This window comes from Pongo pygmaeus, chromosome 1 (genome assembly GCF_028885625.2).
Source record: "Pongo pygmaeus isolate AG05252 chromosome 1, NHGRI_mPonPyg2-v2.0_pri, whole genome shotgun sequence".
Classification (NCBI taxonomy): Eukaryota; Metazoa; Chordata; class Mammalia; order Primates; family Hominidae; genus Pongo; species Pongo pygmaeus.
In genome coordinates this window covers 203,522,598-203,539,134 of record NC_072373.2, presented here as the reverse complement: position 1 = coordinate 203,539,134, position 16,537 = coordinate 203,522,598, and the positions used below count along the sequence as shown (strand labels likewise).

Here is a 16,537-nt window from a genome sequence, read left to right as displayed (position 1 = left end):
TAGTAAATAAGGAAGGGGCATGGGTCCAGATGGTGCAGGGCTTTGTGAGCCATAGTAAGATATTTGTGTTTCATACGAAGTGCAATGGGAAGCCATTGAAGGTTGGCAGATTAAATGTGGTACGTGTATTAGTACTACCAAACTCGTGGCAGGCCCTGAGAGACTTACTTTGGTTGTTTATTCATCAATACCTACAATAAATGTTTAAAGGGTACCCAGCAACCCTGTGCTAGAATTATGGGTTGACAGTCACGGTAGGGAGATGTCTAAGGCACAGACCTTCCTGACAGCCTGTGGTCCAGAAGAGATTAGATAACTACAGTGATTGAATCAAGAAGTCATGTAATTTATTCTCAACAACTGTAAACTACACACCTAATCTATTCCAAACCCTGTGCTGGATGCTGGTTGTTGCCCTTCAAGGATCACACACTGCACAGGGGTCAAGGAGAGGTACAAATGTGCTCAAAGAATTTGGAGTGGGTTAGAATCATTTTCTAACCCACTGTAATCATTATCACACCTGTGAATCTGTGAGGTCTTTATAAAACATCCATTTGTTCAATCACCTAATGAATCAGTAAACATCTAGTGGGCATATGCTTTGCACCAGGAACTGTGCCAGCTACTGAAGTCAAGGACCTTAGAGTTCCATAGCAGAGACAGACATCCCCCACAAAAAAACATGAAAATATTAGGTGCTACAAACAGGACAGCAAGCTCTCCATAGATCAGCATTGAGGGAGGGTAATTCAGTGGAAGAAGGACCTTCCCCAAATGGGAAGCTCCTAACTTCCTGACTGCATTTGTCCATACCTTCCTTTACGATTACTCTTTATTCTTTTTTTTTTTTTTCTTTAAGCCTGATTTTTAGTGGCAGCCTTCCTTCTGACTTTGGGCTGTCCCCCACTTCCCCTCCCCACCCCAGTAGACTTCATTTTCTTTGTCTTGACATCCTTTAAAAAGCCAAAAGGCTCCAACATTTGAGCCTGGCTTCTCTCTAAGTATGGTTGTGTGTGATCTCAAACAATTAACTTCCCTGAGCCCATTTTCCCATTTGTACAATGAAGGGATTGGATGACATCTAAGGCTTATGATTTACTCCAGTAAGTATTCACACTCTTGCACACGCTGCTCCGCACGGCCTTCCTTTCTTTGCACCGCTGCACTCATACTTCCACTCCTGTACCACATGGCAAACATCAAGACTCAACTCAATAATATCCTATCTTCCAGCAAGTCTTCCCTGTACATCCAATAAAACACACACACACGTGCGCACACACAACTGTAGTCTTCCTTTATGCTACCACTACCTCGTGGAGAGGGCCACAGAATGAAAAGGGCAAGGGAGGTATAAGACTTGGGTTTGGGCCGGGCGCGGTGGCTCACGCCTGTAATCCCAGCACTTTGGGAGGCCAAGGCGGGCGGATCACAAGGTTAGGAGTTTGAGACCATCCTGGCTAACACGGTGAAACCCCACCTCTACTAAAAATACAAAAATTAGCCGGGCGTGGTGGCACGCGCCTGTAATCCCAGCTACTCGGGAGGCTGAGGCAGGAGGATCGCCTGAACATGGGAGGTGGAGGTTGCAGTGAGCCGAGATTGTGCCATTGCCCTCCAGCCTGGGCAACAAGAGAAAAAATTCCGCCTCAGAAAAAAAAAAAAAAAAGACTTGGGTTTGAATCGTGGTCTCTCACCTCACCTTTTGAGCCTCAGTTTCTCACTTGTAACAGGAGGGAATACCTAATTTGGATGTCTAATTAGTTTATGGGGATTAGAAACAATTCATGTCAAGTGCTTGGCACCTAAGAAGTGCTCAATAAATATCGACTGTACCACACCTCCTAGGAGCCCTCAGCGTACTGAATTAAGAGTTCTTTATAAGTCTCCGGCGCTAGACTGCGAATTGCCTGAGGGCATCCCTTCTGCAGCCGCGGGGCGTAAGCGGCAAAGCCGCGGGGCGTAAACTGGAAGGCGCATAGGGAGTGGGGCGGGGCTGGCCGGGCCCAGAGGGACGCGGCTTGGATTCCCGGAGGAAGGCCAAGCTGGGCGGACCCCATCTCCGGGAAGTGACGCGCTGGGGACCAGCGGCACCAGAGCCGGGGCCAGTCGGAGCGGGGCGCCGCATGGCGGAAGCGGAAGGGAGTTCTCTGCTCTTGTTGCCGCCGCCGCCACCCCCGCCCAGGATGGCGGAAGTGGAGGTGCCGACGGCGGCCGAGACGGACATGAAGCAATATCACGGCTCCGGCGGCGTCGCCATGGATGTGGAACGGAGTCGCTTCCCGTACTGCGTGGTGTGGACGCCCATCCCGGTGCTCACGTGAGTCTCTTCCGGCATCCGCCTGGGGACGAGGAGGGCCCAGGGAGAGCCGGAGTCGGGCCGGGCTAGCCTCCGGCCCCGACGCGCAGCAATCCTTTTCCTCGGGTCTGGCCCGCACGCCTCGCCCAGTCAGCAGAACCCCGCCATCCATGCAGTGCCAGTTTGTGCACACGGCTGGGACACGCTCCCTGCTCTCAATACACCTGGCGTAGCCGGGGAGAGAGTTGTAGGCCAGCAGGAAAGGGCAAGTGGCTGGGAGACTCGAGCTGTGAGTGTGTAGAAGAGGGAATCCCTTATCGGATCTGAAGAGACATTTTTATTAATTCACTGATTTATTCTCTCATTGAGCAAATGCTTACTGGTCGCTTACCATATTCAAGACATCCTGCTGGGTCTGGGAGCAAGAGTGGGAGTTTGGTTGGGACCACACGAGATCCTGGGATGTCAACATTGGAAGGGCCCCCAGAGATCTGAGAGTCCAACCCTTTGTCTCATGTGCCATCTCAGTTGCAAAGCGGGTTTAGATCCCGGGTTGTCTGCCTCCCAGACCAAAGTTCTTTCTATAATATCAGCCTTTGTCAGGGGAGAAGCAAGTGCTCTGGTACTACTTGCCGCCTTTTGGGAGGAGCTCTCATATGGGGAGAGGTGGTTTGCCCTCCTGCTTCAGCCTTGACAGCTGATAAACGTAACCCCTCCTCACCATGCTGGACAGTTTGCCAAGCTCTTAAACACCCATTTTCTCAGAATTAAACATCCATTTTCTAAGGTAGGTTATCTTCTCAGATGGTGAAGTTGAGCTGCTTGTAGCGTTAAGTGTCTTGATCAGGTTCGCACCCCAATAAGCAAAGGCATGAAGAGCTCAGTCTTCTGATCTAACTTGCTCTTTGCACTACATCTTATCTACTCTCACCTGATGGGATAGCTTGTTCTCCTATCAATAACAGCCAGTGGTGATGTGGAGAAGGGATCATTTGGGGCCTTAGGTGTTGCTGATTCTAAAAAGATCGTAGTTTTTGAATTATGTTAAAATACTTGAATTATTTTGTGTTTTCAAATACTTATGCATATAAGAGCATCCAAATCTGTTCTTTAAAAATAAAATATTGGGACAGGCGTGGTGGCTCATGCCTGTAATCCCAGCATTCTGGGAGGCAGAGGAGGGTGGATCGGGAGTTCGAGACCAACCTGGCCAACGTGGTGAAACCCGTCTCTACTAAAAATACAAAAATTAGCTGGGCATAGTGGCACGTGCCTGTAATCCCAGCTGCTCCGGAAGCTGAGGCAGGAGAATCGCCTGAACCCGGGAAGTGGAGTTTGCAGTGAGCCGAGATCGCACCACCGCACTTCAGCATGGGCAACACAGTGAAACTCCGTCTCAAAATGAAATAATGAAATAAAATCTTAGGAAAATGTGTACATTAATTCATTCAGTGTTCTTCTAACACATGTGCTAAGTGACCCCTGTGTTCCCAGATAGTTCTAGGTGATGCGAATATACAGTGATGAATAAAGGAGATATGGTCTTTACACTTTTGAGAGTTTAAGTCATAGTGGAAGGAGATAGACAGTAAACGAGTAAGCTAATAAAAGAGCACCTGATTTTGTGATTAGTGCTGTGAAGAAAATAAAATATTAGTGTGAAAATAACAGGGGCTGGGTGTGGTGGCTCACGCCTGTAATCCCAGCACTTTGGGGGGCCCAGGCGGGCAAATCGCCTGAGGTCAGGAATTCAAGACCAGCCTGACCAACATGGAGAAACCCCATCTCTACTAAAAATACAAAATTAGCCGGGGTGGTGGCGCATGCCTGTAATCCTAGCTACTCAGGAGGCTGAGGCAGGAGAATCGCTTGAATCCGGGAGGTGGAGGTTGTGGTGAGCCAAGATCGTGCCTTCGCACTCCAGCCTGGGCAACAAGAGCGAAACTCTGTTTCAAAAAAAAGAAAGTAACTGGGAGGGATACTCAGGAAATGTATTGGTTTTCTTAAAACCTGTCTTGTGATTCTAAACTCTCTTTAGCCTTTCTTATTCTCAAAAACACCATTTGTGGCATGGTCCTCTGCAGAGAATGGTAGCAGTGTGAGATGGAGGCACCACAATCCCTGGTCATCTGGGCCAAAAGCAGCTCATAGCCCATTTCTATTCAGATCTGTGTACAGGTGTTCATAAGACCAAGATGAATAAGACACTGTGTTCCTGTCAAAGGGTTCATGTTCCCTTCTGTGTTAGTCCATTCTTGCACTAATACTTGAGACTGGATAATTTGTAAAGAAAAGAGGTTTAATTGACTCATGCTTCTGCAGGCTATACAGGAAGCATAGCGGCTTCTGCTTCTGGGGAGACCTCAGGAAGCTTCCAGTTATGGTGTAAGGCAAAGGGGGAGGGAGGCATCTTACATGGGATTAGGAGCAAGAGGGAGTGAGGGGGGAGATGCTACATACTTTTAAACAACCAGATCTTGGGAAAACTCACTATCACGAGAACAGCACCAAAGGGATGGTGCTGAACCATTTATGAGAAAACCAGCCTCATGATCCCACCACCAGCCCCCACCTCCAATATGGGGACTACAGTTTGACAGGAGATTTGGTGGGGACAGATCCAAACCATGTCACCTTCAAAGGACTCACCTCCAGCAGGAGGGAGAGAAAGGTCAATTAACCATTGTAGTATTACTGTATAGTGATGATTGCAGAGCTAGGCATAGATGTGGCGCAAGGAACTGTCACCTGTCTTTGGAGGAGAGATCAGAGGAGGAAATGGAACCCAAAGATCTGTCTACCCCCTCAGAGATGTTGGTAATTCTGCATGAAAAACCAGTTTAGTGCTCGCCTCGGCAGCACATACACTAAAATTGGAACAATACAGAGAAGATTAGCATGGCCCCTGCGCAAGGATGACATGCAGATTCGTGAAGCGTTCCGTATTTTTGTCTCCCTGGACTTTGAGCAAGAGATGGCCACTACCGCATCCTCCTCCCTGGAGAAGAGATACGAGCTGCCCAATGGTCAGGTCATCACCATCAGCAACAAGCGGTTCCAGTGTCCAGAGGCGCTGTTCCAGCCTGCCTTCCTGGGTATGGAATCTTGCGGCATCCACGAGACTACGTTCAACTCCATCGTGAAGTGTGACGTGGACATCCGCAAAGACCTGTACACCAAAATGGGGCTGTTCAGCGGCACCACCATGTACCGGGGCATCACCGACAGGATGCAGAAGGAGATTAACGCCCTGGCACCCAGCACCATGAAGATTAAGCTCATTGTACCCCCAGAGTACAAGTACTCTGTGTGGATCAGCGGCTCCATCCTGGCCTCACTGTCCACCTTCCAGCAGATGTGGATTAGCAAGCAGGAGTATGACGAGTCAGGCCCCTGTATTGTCCACCGCAAATGCTTCTAAATGGACTGCGAGCCGATGCATAGCATTTGCTGCATGGGTTAATTCAGAAGTATAAATTTGCCCCTGGCAGATGCATATACCTCATGCTAGCCTCACGAAAATGAATAAGCCTTCGAAAAGAAATTGTCGTTGAAGCTTGTATCTAATACCAGCACTGGATTGTAGAACTTGTTGCTGATTTTGACCTTGTATTCAAGTTAACTGTTCCCCTTGGTATTTGTTTAATACCCTGTACATGTTCAGGCTGACAAGTGCTCCTGAACCAGTTGTTTCTGTCCTGCTGGTCTGTCAGGGTTGGAAAGTCCAAGCCATAGGACCCAGTTTCCTTTCTTAGCTGATGTTTTCCTGCCAGAACACTGTGGGCTGTTACTTGCCTTGAGTTGGAAGCAGTTTGCATTTACACCTGTAAATGTATTCATCCTTTTAATTTATGTAAGTTTTTTTTTTGTATGCAATTCTTGATTCTTTAAGGAGATGAAAACAGATTTTGGTTTTCTACTGTTATGTGAGAACATTAGGCCCCAGCAGTACGTCATTGTGTGAGGAAAAATAAAAGTGCCTTTGTAACCAAAAAAAAAGGAAAAAATAAGAAACCAGTTTAATAGCTGCTGCTACTAATAAAAACAGCTAAGATTAGATGCTTACTCTGTCCTAAACATTGTATGTTCACTCACTCAATCCTAATGTCAACCTATGAAAGTAGATACTGTTGTCCCCATCTTATAGATGAGGAAGTAAGGCTTAGAAGCCAGTGTGGTGCTTTTTTGCTGAGTTAGCCTACCTTCCCAGATTGAGCTCCAGGATGAGTGAGTCATTTATTCATTCATTGTATGTTTATAAAGCACCTGTTATGTACTAGGTCCTGAATAGAAGGTAGTCCACAAAGCGGCTCTGGAGCTGCCTTCCTGGAGCTTCCAGGCTGACAAACCACTTTGAGGGTGTATTCTCTGGGGCTTCCAGCCTTTACTCTGATTTCCATCCACTGGTGCCAGCACAGCTGTGGCGTGTGGAATCCTGGTTGGACCGAGACTTCCTCCCAAGCAGATGAAAGGAATGGGGGGCAGAGATGGGGGTGGAGGGCAGTCCTGAGATCAGGATGAGCTACTTCCCCATAATTCTGAATGTCCATCCCGTGGCCTGTGGATCTTCTGCAACTTATTCTATGTTAGTGCAGTCAGTCAGATGGTGCTTATGTATTGAACACCTCGAGATGACAACATTGAGCAGCTGCCAAGCGGAAGGCAGGGTCCTAGGCATTGTGTAAATGGATAAGTCTATCCATTTAATCCTCACAATAGCTCCTCATTAAGGTAATTTTTACTATCCACAGAGAGATGGGAATTAGTAACTTGCCCAGAACAAAGGCAAGCCTCAACCCAGATGATATCTGAGCATGACTTCACTCTTGGCGTTTGTTTGTTGTTTTTAATTTTTTTTTTCTTTTTTATTTATTTTGAGACAGAGTCTTGCTCTGTCACCCAGGCTGGAGTGCAGTGGCGTGATCTCAGCTCACTGCAACCTCCGCCTCTGGGGTTCAAGTGATTCTCGTGCCTCAGCCTCTTGAGTAGCTGGGATTACAGGCACATGCCACCATGCCCAGCTAATTTTTGTATTTTTAGTATAGACAGGGTTTCGCCATGTTTGCCAGGCTGGTCTCAAACTCCTGACCTCAAGTCATCCACCGGCCTCTGCCTCCCAAAGTGCTGGGATTACAGGCGTGAGCCACTGAGCCCAGCCTTGGCTCACTGCAGCCTCAACTTCCTGGGCCCGGCCTTGGCTCACTACAGCCTCAACTTCCTTGGATCAAGCGATCCTCCAGCTAATTTTTAGATTTTTTTAGATACAGGGTCTCACTGTGTTGCCCAGGCTGGTCTCAAATTCCTGGGCTCAAGCAATCCAACTGCCTTGGCCTTCCAAAGTGCTATGATTATAGGCGTGAGCCACAGCACCCAGCCCCAGACTCTACTCTTAAATGCAGGATGTTCATTCATTATTTAGTCAACAAATATTTAGTGAGTTGCAGCTATATGCAGGCACTGCCGTAGTAAACAAGACAAAATCCTGTCTCTCTTGGAGCTTATGTTCTAGTGGAGAGACAGCATGTAAATAACCAAGATAATTTTGGATAGTAGTAGATACTATGAGGGAAGTAAAGCATTGTAGTGGGATCTGGGATTGGGTGGCTGTGCTGGAAGACACTGTTCAGGCAAGACCTCCAAAGGTGACAGTGAGGCTGAGGCCTAATCAGTGAGGAGTCAGCTGTGCCATGCTCTCCGGGAAGAGTGTTCCAGACGGACGAGAGGGCAGATACAGAGAAAGCATGGGGTGGGAGGATTCGGCGTGTTTGAGGCCACAAGCAGGCAGTGTAGCTAGAGAGGGGACTGAGATGAGGTTCAAGGGATAATTAGCACCACAGTGTTGGAAGAAGTTTGAAGTGTATTATAAGTGTAGTATGAAGCCATTAATAGGTGTTGAACAGGGGAATGATGGAATCCGAGTTCAATTCTCAAAAGACCACTCTGGCCCCATCATCGTCTCAAGCGCTCAAGCTGTAGACCTGGAAGACCCCCATCCTGTCAGTCGTAAACTCTCCAGCCTTCATTTGAAAGATCTTTTGAATCCATGTGCTTCTCACCACCCTGCCCCTGATGCTCTAGTCAGGACCTCCATCATCTCTTGCCAGTGGTACAGCAGTAGCCCCTGAGCTGGCCTCTCCCCCTTTCATTCTTCCAGGCACATGTACCGCTTTCTTGCTCTGCAGTGTTGTTTTCTGCCTGTTGATGTTGTGTCCTTTCACATGTCAAGGTTAAAAGTCACCTCCTCTGTGAAGTCTTTACTGACTCCACCCCAGCCCTATGTAACTGCTTTTTTAAACTGGGTCTCTGGAGGCTTGGCCTCCACCTCTAGCCAGGTGCTTTGTGCTCGTGCCCAGACAGCATTGAGGCCAGGACTCGGCCACTGGCCCTGTGAGTTCTCCTTAAACTGGATTAGTCTCTCCAGCACCCAGGTCCTGTAGGGCCATGGTTCTTAGAACGCAGGCAGGTCTGGGGTTCCTATGTGTGACATATTGGGGTGCATCTGAGATTTGTTGTTGTTTTTTAATGCCCATGGTTTTTTAAAAAAGGAACTTTTATTTCCTGGCATACACCATGCTTCTGTTCCAATTTCTACCCTTGCACATTCTGTTTCTTCATTATTTCCTCAGGGAAGCCTTTCGTGAACTCCCCCACCCACATTGGTGTCATGTCCGCCCACCTTTTTTTTTTAACTTTCTTATTGAGGTATAATTTATGTACCAAACGGTGCACGAATCTCAACTATACAGCAGGAAGAATTTTTGCATATCACACACTCATGTAACCACCACCCAGACGGGGGCTAGAAAGCGATGCTAAGACCCAGAGGACTCCCCTGTACCCTCCCAGTCAGTTCTACCACAGATTCCACCCCGCTGTGGACCTCTAGCCATAGATGAGTTTTGCCTTTTCTTGGACTTCATGTAAACAGAGTGCTATGTTACGTACTCTGTGTAAGATTTCCTTCATTCACCCTTAGGTCTGCGAAAGCCTATGTTGTGTGTAGCAGAAGTGACACTCTTTCATTGTTATGGACTATTTCAATGTATAGCTATACCACACTTATTCATCGTACTGTTGTTGAACATTTGGATTCTTTCTAGTTGTTTTTATCAATTTTATTGAATTATAGTTTACATACAATAAAATGCACACATTTTAAGAGTACAGTTCAATGAGTTTTGGCAAATATCATTTCCCAGGGGTGAGGGCAAAGAAGGTTCTGAAAGTGAAACTGCTGAGGCATATAGTATAATGCCAAACTGTTTTCCAGAATGGTAGAAACAGGCCGGGTGCAGTGGCTCACTCCTGTAATTCCAGCACTTTGGGAGGCCGAGGCAGTCAGATGACTTGAGGTCAGGAGTTTGAGACCAGCCTGGCCAACATGATGAAACCTCGTGTCTACTAAAAATACAAAAATTAGCCAGGCATGGTGGTGCACTCCTGTAGTCCCAGCTACTCGGGAGGCTGAGGCAGGAGAATCGCTTGAACCCAGGAGGCAGAGGTTGCAGTGAGCTGAGATTGTGCCACCGCACTTCAGCCGGTGACTGAAGCGAGACTCCATCTCAAAAACAAAATGGTAGGCCGGGTGCGGTGGCTTATGCCTGTAATCCCAGCACTTTGGCAGGCCAAGGCACGCAGATCACGAGGTCGAGAGATCGAGACCATCCTGGCCAACATGGTGAAACCCCATCTCTACTAAAAATACAAAAATTACCCAGGCATGGTGGTGCACACCTGTAGTCCCAGCTACTCAGGAGGCTGAGGCAGGAGAATTGCTTGAACTCAGGAGGTTGCAGTGAGCCAAGATTGTGCCACTGCACTCCAGCCTGGGCAACAGAGTGAGACTCCATTTGAAAAAAAAAAAAAAAATGGTAGAAACAGTTTATCCCTCCCACCAGCAGTGAATGAGAGCTCTGATTGTCCCTTGCCCTCACCTGCATTGGTGTTGCTGTCGTTTGAGTTACAGCCATCCTGGCGGGGTGCCGAGGTATCCCATTGTGCTCTCTGTTTGCAGTTACCCTTGTCTGTGCTTCCCCAGCCTTCTGGACCACCCTAATGGCCACTCATCAATGAAACGTAATATTCACATGCTTCTGCACTGTATGAAGGGTCCCCGGCGTCCGTCTAACTGGCTGAAAGATCTCCTAAGCTCTGTCCCTTCCCCGTCCTTTTCCTCACAGGTGGTTTTTCCCCATCATCGGCCACATGGGCATCTGCACATCCACAGGAGTCATTCGGGACTTCGCGGGCCCCTACTTTGTCTCGGTGAGTCCCCATTCTGCCCACCCCGGGGGGTTCCAAGGTTTAAGTGGAAGGCTGTCCTGTCTTGCCTGCAGGCAGGCTTCGTCTCCCCAGACCCAGGAGAATGCAGATAACCCGCAGTCCTGGCCCTGGCCCTCTGCCCCTCACCAGTGTTTGACCCCTTTCCCCCTTCTCTTGCCTCCAGGACAGGCCGGGAGGGCAGTGTGGCCAGAAGGATTCTTAAGTAACTGACCCAGCCCTTTGCCCCCACCCCTGGGGTACCGAGACATGGGTAGGGATTAGAGGCAAGAGTGGAGAGTCAGACCATCCAGGAACCACATCTCTGGACCTTCAGAAGGTGGGAGTCAAGGTGGGGGGACAGGGGAGGCTGATTCGGTTCCCTGGGTGTGGCCATGGAGAAGAGGGGGTGGGGCTTTAGAATGAACCAGCTGTGTTCTCAGGTCTGTTCCCTGGGGATGTGACCAAGACTGGTCCAGTGGGCTAGCAGCAGAGGAGCATGCATCATCCTGTCTCCAGGTGTCAGAGGCTGGACTGAAGGGGTGTGGTGGCACCAACCTGTTTATATTAATAGTTGTCATGATCATCTTAACACGACAAAGGTCTGTCACTTTGTACTTAAAAATACTTTCACATCCATTACTTTATCATATATTTTTATGGTGATTAATCATTGACCAGGTCTGTCAGCAGGGTCTCCCTGATCTGAACCCAGAGTCTGTCTCTGTGTAACTCCTGTACCCCAGGAATAATGTGATGAGCCTAGGACTTCACTGCAGTGTCTCCCTCACAGGAAGTCCCTCTGGGCCCAGCGCCCCCGCCCTGCTATGAATGCAGTCAGACTGCTGGGCGCGGAGATGGTCTCCATGTGGGCCACCACTGTTGAGTCAGGAGGCCAGACCATGATGGAAACCTCCTGCCAGTCCTCAGAGATCAGAGAAAGACTGACCAGAGAACTTGGAGAAAATGAGGCCCAGAGAGGGCAAGAGAATTCCTGGGTGCCACACCAAGGGACAGTGGCAGCTGGAGCCCCAGGTCTTTGGTCCCTGATGCAGTGCTCTGTGCACTTGTGCCACACTGCCTTCTTCCTGCAGAACAGCCGCTAGCTCTTTAGATGCTATGCCAGCCCCGGGGCAGGGCCCAGGCCCCACTTCTGGCCCCCCCAACCCCCGACATACCCTCTTCTAAGTCACTGCACTTCTGCCACCTACCCAGGTTTGTCATCTGGCCCAAATGTAAGTTCCTCACTGACCTCTGCTTTTGTCCCTCAACAGGAGGACAATATGGCCTTTGGAAAGCCTGCCAAGTAAGTGATGAACACCCATGTGACTGGCTGTAGAGGCAGATTGCTCCTGCCCGGGCGGGCCAGGGCTTCTGGGGCACAGCAGGAGCCAGCACCCTGAGAATAGAGTATTTGGGGTCGGGGGAGAGATCAGCCAGTGTCCACCAGAGCATGGCAGCCCCGTACAGAGTGCCTGCCGCACCAGCCCCTGGCTAGGGCCTTTACCTGTAGACCATCTGGGCCTTGCCACAGCTCTTCAGGTTTGTATTTTTAACTCCATGGCAAGGGTGAGGAAAGGGAAGGGACTTGATCAAGGTCACATAGGAAGTGGCAGAGCTGGGACCCACACCCAGATCTGTCTCCCTCTAGACTCACTCTCCTGCCCTTTGGGAACAAATGAGGCATGGAAGGTAGAAGAGAGGCATTGTTTGGAGCTCTGCTGGAAAGTTCTGGTTGGAGAGAATAAAAACCGTTCAGCCTTCTGGGAGCTATTTTGCTGGTTTGGTTTGGGACGTTTGGTCTTCATCTTTGCAGTGTCAGGTGCCCACCTCAGCTGTGGGCCTGGTGATAGTGCCTCAGTCATCAGTGTCCTCAGGTGACCTGTTGCCCAAGGCTGCAATGGGAGGAGGGACTGGGCCGAGGAGGAGTTGGTTTTCCCACACAGCCGAGATGGCCTGGAGCAGGGCTTCCTGCTGCCTGCTCTGGCTTCCTCCGGCAGGCGGCATTGTAGTCCAGGAGTCTCTGGGCCACCAGGTGTTCGCTGCCAGACTGCTCTTCAAGGATAGTTTTAAGGGCATCATTTTCCAAGCAGTAGCCCCTAAGCGGCCCCAGTCCAGGCCATGGTCTCTAGACTCCTCCACCAAGCCATTCCCCTACACAACAGCCAGGGGGCGACCTGACCTCCCAGCTCTCCTTGGCCTGAGACCCACCGGGCACTCTGGTGCTTGGAACAGCAGTTCTCACCCACCTTGAGGTTTATGGGCTTTAGCACCATCAGCTTCCCTGCCACTCACCCTGGCAAGCTGCGTGGAGACTAGAGGACAGTGCTTGCTGCTGGGTAAACTCCCTGCATGATGTGGCCTCACCTGCATCTCCAGCCTTAGCTGCCAGCATTCCATCACCGTGTTTCTCCTTCCGCATCCTCCAGGAGGGCGCAGTCACTTCAGTTATGGGACATGCTGCACAGTTTTATGCCTGTCACTTAGCTTAAGCTGTTCCCTCAGCCTGGAGTGCCCACCTCTTCTTTCTATGCCTGCCTAACCCTCTTCCTTCAGACTGGACCCAGGTGTCACCTCCAGGAAGCCTTCTCACACCCCATCTTAGTCCATTCTGGCTGCCATAACAAAATCTCATCAATTGGGCATCTTAGAAACAACAGAAATGTATTTCTCACAGTTCTGAAGACTGGACAGTCCTGGGTGCAGGTGCTGGTAGAGTCAGTGTCTGGTGAAGGCCTGAGGTGCCTTTCCACTGTGTCCCCCACATGGTGGAGGGGTGAGGGGTCTCCCTCAGGGCTCTTTTATAAGGACACGGGTTGCATTCGTGAGAGCTAATCACCCCATGGCCTAATCACCTCCCAAAGGCCCCACCTCCTCATACCATCACCTTGGGGGTTAAGATTTCAACATATGAACTTGGGGACACAGACTTTCAGAGCATAGCACCCCCAATTTCATTCCATATCCCCCCAGGATCCCCCATGGCCCCGGCCACCTCACCCTGTGTCACAGTTGACTGCCACATAACACTTGCCCCAGATCTGGCTTAGTGTACACCTCAGCATCCAGGTCAGGCCCGGGCACGGGGCAGGCCTCAGAGGACGTGCATAGAGCTGAGGGCACAAAGGAGCCAAGCAAGTGTCCAGAGCCCTTCTCTCCCCCCAGGTACTGGAAGTTGGACCCTGCTCAGGTCTATGCTAGCGGGCCCAACGCATGGGACACGGCTGTGCACGACGCCTCTGAGGAGTATAAGCACCGCATGGTAGGTGGGCCAGGGCGGCACCAGCACTCCCCAGGTGGGGACCAGGGGGGAGGCTCCCCTGCAGCCCATGCTGAACAGCCCTTCCGGTGCCTCCAGCACAATCTCTGCTGTGACAACTGCCACTCGCACGTGGCATTGGCCCTGAATCTGATGCGCTACAACAACAGCACCAACTGGAATATGGTGACGCTCTGCTTCTTCTGCCTGCTCTATGGGAAGTACGTCAGGTGAGCTGCCCTCCTGCCCGCCCACCCACACACTGTCCAGAGGCTGCTCTCCCAAGGATCCTAGAAAGACCATTCCTAGTGTCCTTCAGTCAGCCGGGACAGTTGGAACAGATGCCAGTTGGAGCCATGGTGGTTCTAGAGTGACGAGCTGAGGGCCTGATGGAGAGGGAGGTGGCTGTGCTGAAGTCCAGCTCCACCTGGGCCCCAAATGCAGCTCTGGCACTTGCCCGCTGTGAGACCATGGGCAACTGCCTTGGTCTTTCTCAGCCACAGCTGTCCTTGGTGAAATGCAGGCAATGATTCTGGCTCCTCAGGGAGGCTTCTACAGATCCCTGCACTCCGGTAAAGTGAGCAGATAGATCCTCTCATAATGACTGCCCCACAGATCCCTTCCTAGGCAGAGAGATTGAGTGAGTCGCCCATGGTCCCCACAGCAGAGCCCAGACTCGTGAGCCAGCATAGGCTAGTGCTGATCTGGCCGCCTCTCCAAGCTTTCCTCTTAGCCATGTTCATCATTAAGAGCTTCTGAAAAGAAGACTTTTAGGGATATTTTAAGTACTGCATGGCTTTTAGAAGTCCCCTGAAAATAACTGTGATCACACAGAGGTTGAACCCAGACCCCCGGCTCCAAGCTGCTTGGCTCCAGCCACAACACTGCTGACCCTTCCAGCCCCAGAGCTCCCAGTAGTCCCCCTTATGAAGTCCATAGGCAGAGGACACACGTGGCTTCCATACCCAAACTGCAATTCCTGGTCCTCTTGCTGGAGACCCCAGAGGTGTGGCTATAAATGGAGCCAGTGAGGCCTAGAAATGGGGAGCATGTCTCCTGTTCCCAAGCAGCGAGGTGTCAGTAAATCACCAGGAGCACAGAGCAGCCCCTGCCTGGGACCGTAGCTGGTGATCCCCCATAGTGGGCAACCAGGCCCAGCCTGCTTCCTTGATTGACCAAGTTTAGGGTGAGGGGGTGGTTGTAGGGTTTTCCTTAGGGATGGCAGCCCTATTGGGGTCTGTGGGTGCACAGGGCTGCAGGCCGCATGCCTGCTCACCAGGCCCTGCCCACCTATGCCCGCTCCTTTCTCTCTGTCAGCGTTGGGGCCTTCGTGAAGACCTGGCTGCCCTTCATCCTTCTCCTGGGCATCATCCTCACCGTCAGCCTGGTCTTTAACCTCCGGTGATGGCTGCTTGGTGGCTTCACACCCACCAGGGTCCCGAGGAAACAGCCACCATCCCTTTTGGTTCCAGATTTTTTTCTCCTCACCCCAAAAGGCAGGGTTGGGCCTGCTGTTGCGGACCGGGGGTCGGGGCTGGCAGGATGGAAGGACTGAGGACCAGCATGAGGTGGGGGTTTGTTGTCTCCCTGCCTCTCAGAAGCACCCTGTCCCCTCCTCCCCAGGCCTGTGACTCCGGTCCTGGAAGCCCCTTTGTTCTTCTGCTGAAAGGCTTTGGCTTCCCTCTGTAGAGCTGCTCCCGCCACCGCCTGCTGGGGTCCTGCCTCAGCCCAGTGCCCAGTACAGGGAGAGGAGGACATTTGGGCTCACCTGTCAAGGTGGCCCTGGGACCAGAGCTGGATTGGGAGCCTGTCTTTCTGCATTAGCTCTGGTCCCAGCATGGGGTGGGGTACACTTACGTGTCTCTATAAGCCAAGCTGCTTCAGGACCTTCACCACTGGCCTCTAGAATGGTCCAGAGGGGCTGGCTGAGTCCCTTTGTCAGACTTCTGCTGGCAGCCGCCCTGGGGGACATGTGCGCCCATCTGGCGTCCTCCAGCCCGTGCAGTCCGCTCGTCACTGTCCCACAGCCTCCCAGTGCCTCCCAGCATTGGACCCATCTCCCCCTGCAGTTTGAGGCCAGAGAGGTGAGTGGACCTGACAAGTGCCAGAGTAACCGTGTAGACAGAGCACTGTAGACAGCACTCAGCCCCAGCCCCAGGTGTGGACCTCACGCTGGTGATGGCTCCCCTGGGTGGCCTGCTATCACAGCCAGTGCCATCAGGGAGCTGAAGGGGTTGTCCCCCACCTAACTCCAGCTCCCCCTTTCTTCACGTTGTCACCAAGGCTCTGTGCCGCCCGCCTCGCCCCCCTGCTCTGTGGATTCCTTTGGGAAGGGCTCCCTGGGCAGGACAATAAAGTTTTGACTCCAGTTGGTGCCCTGTCATTGTTTTCTCCCTCTCTGGGGCCCCCTTGCCCCTTAGTTCATAGCGTCTTGGTATTCTTGGGACTCTCTTACCCTTGACAAGGGTCTGGTTGCCAGCGCCGTGGTTGAGTCTGTGTCCAGTGTCTGGAGCCATCAGCCTCCCTCAGGTATATCCCACCCCTGCAGTCTGGGAATTCCCTGCCATTCTGCATTCCCCATTCTAAAGCTTTCCTCTTGAGGCAGGTGAGCATTGAAACCCCTTCCATCGTCCCTGTTGGGAAGGACTTGTAGGCTTGGGGTTAGGGCTGAGTAGGGCCTCCACTGCTGTCCCCACTGCCCCCGGGGTGCAGAGTTG

General features: G+C 51.2%; 2 protein-coding genes and 1 non-coding gene across 4 annotated transcripts; all 3 read left to right on the top strand.

Moving 5' to 3' along the window:
- Positions 1-1,961: 1,961 nt before the first annotated feature.
- TMEM222 (transmembrane protein 222) lies at positions 1,962-16,188 on the top strand. Of its 2 annotated transcripts, XM_054498822.1 has the most exons (6): positions 1,962-2,323; positions 10,483-10,567; positions 11,836-11,867; positions 13,727-13,823; positions 13,920-14,050; positions 15,138-16,188. In XM_054498822.1, the coding sequence occupies exons 1-6, from the start codon at positions 2,130-2,132 to the stop codon at positions 15,223-15,225; spliced, it is 627 nt and encodes a 208-aa protein (XP_054354797.1). In that variant the 5' UTR covers positions 1,962-2,129; the 3' UTR covers positions 15,226-16,188. The 2 variants fall into 2 exon arrangements, with proteins under 2 accessions (XP_054354797.1, XP_054354791.1); XM_054498816.1 differs by having other exon boundaries at positions 2,086-2,323; positions 13,727-14,050.
- LOC129042612 (actin, alpha skeletal muscle-like) lies at positions 2,335-10,471 on the top strand. Its single transcript, XM_063657896.1, has one exon. It carries the CDS (start codon positions 5,130-5,132, stop codon positions 5,721-5,723), a length of 594 nt encoding a protein of 197 aa, XP_063513966.1. The 5' UTR covers positions 2,335-5,129; the 3' UTR covers positions 5,724-10,471.
- On the top strand, positions 5,146-5,252 carry LOC129022953 (U6 spliceosomal RNA). Its single transcript, XR_008496613.1, has one exon. It is a non-coding gene; the product is annotated as a U6 spliceosomal RNA (small nuclear RNA).
- Positions 16,189-16,537: the final 349 nt, after the last annotated feature.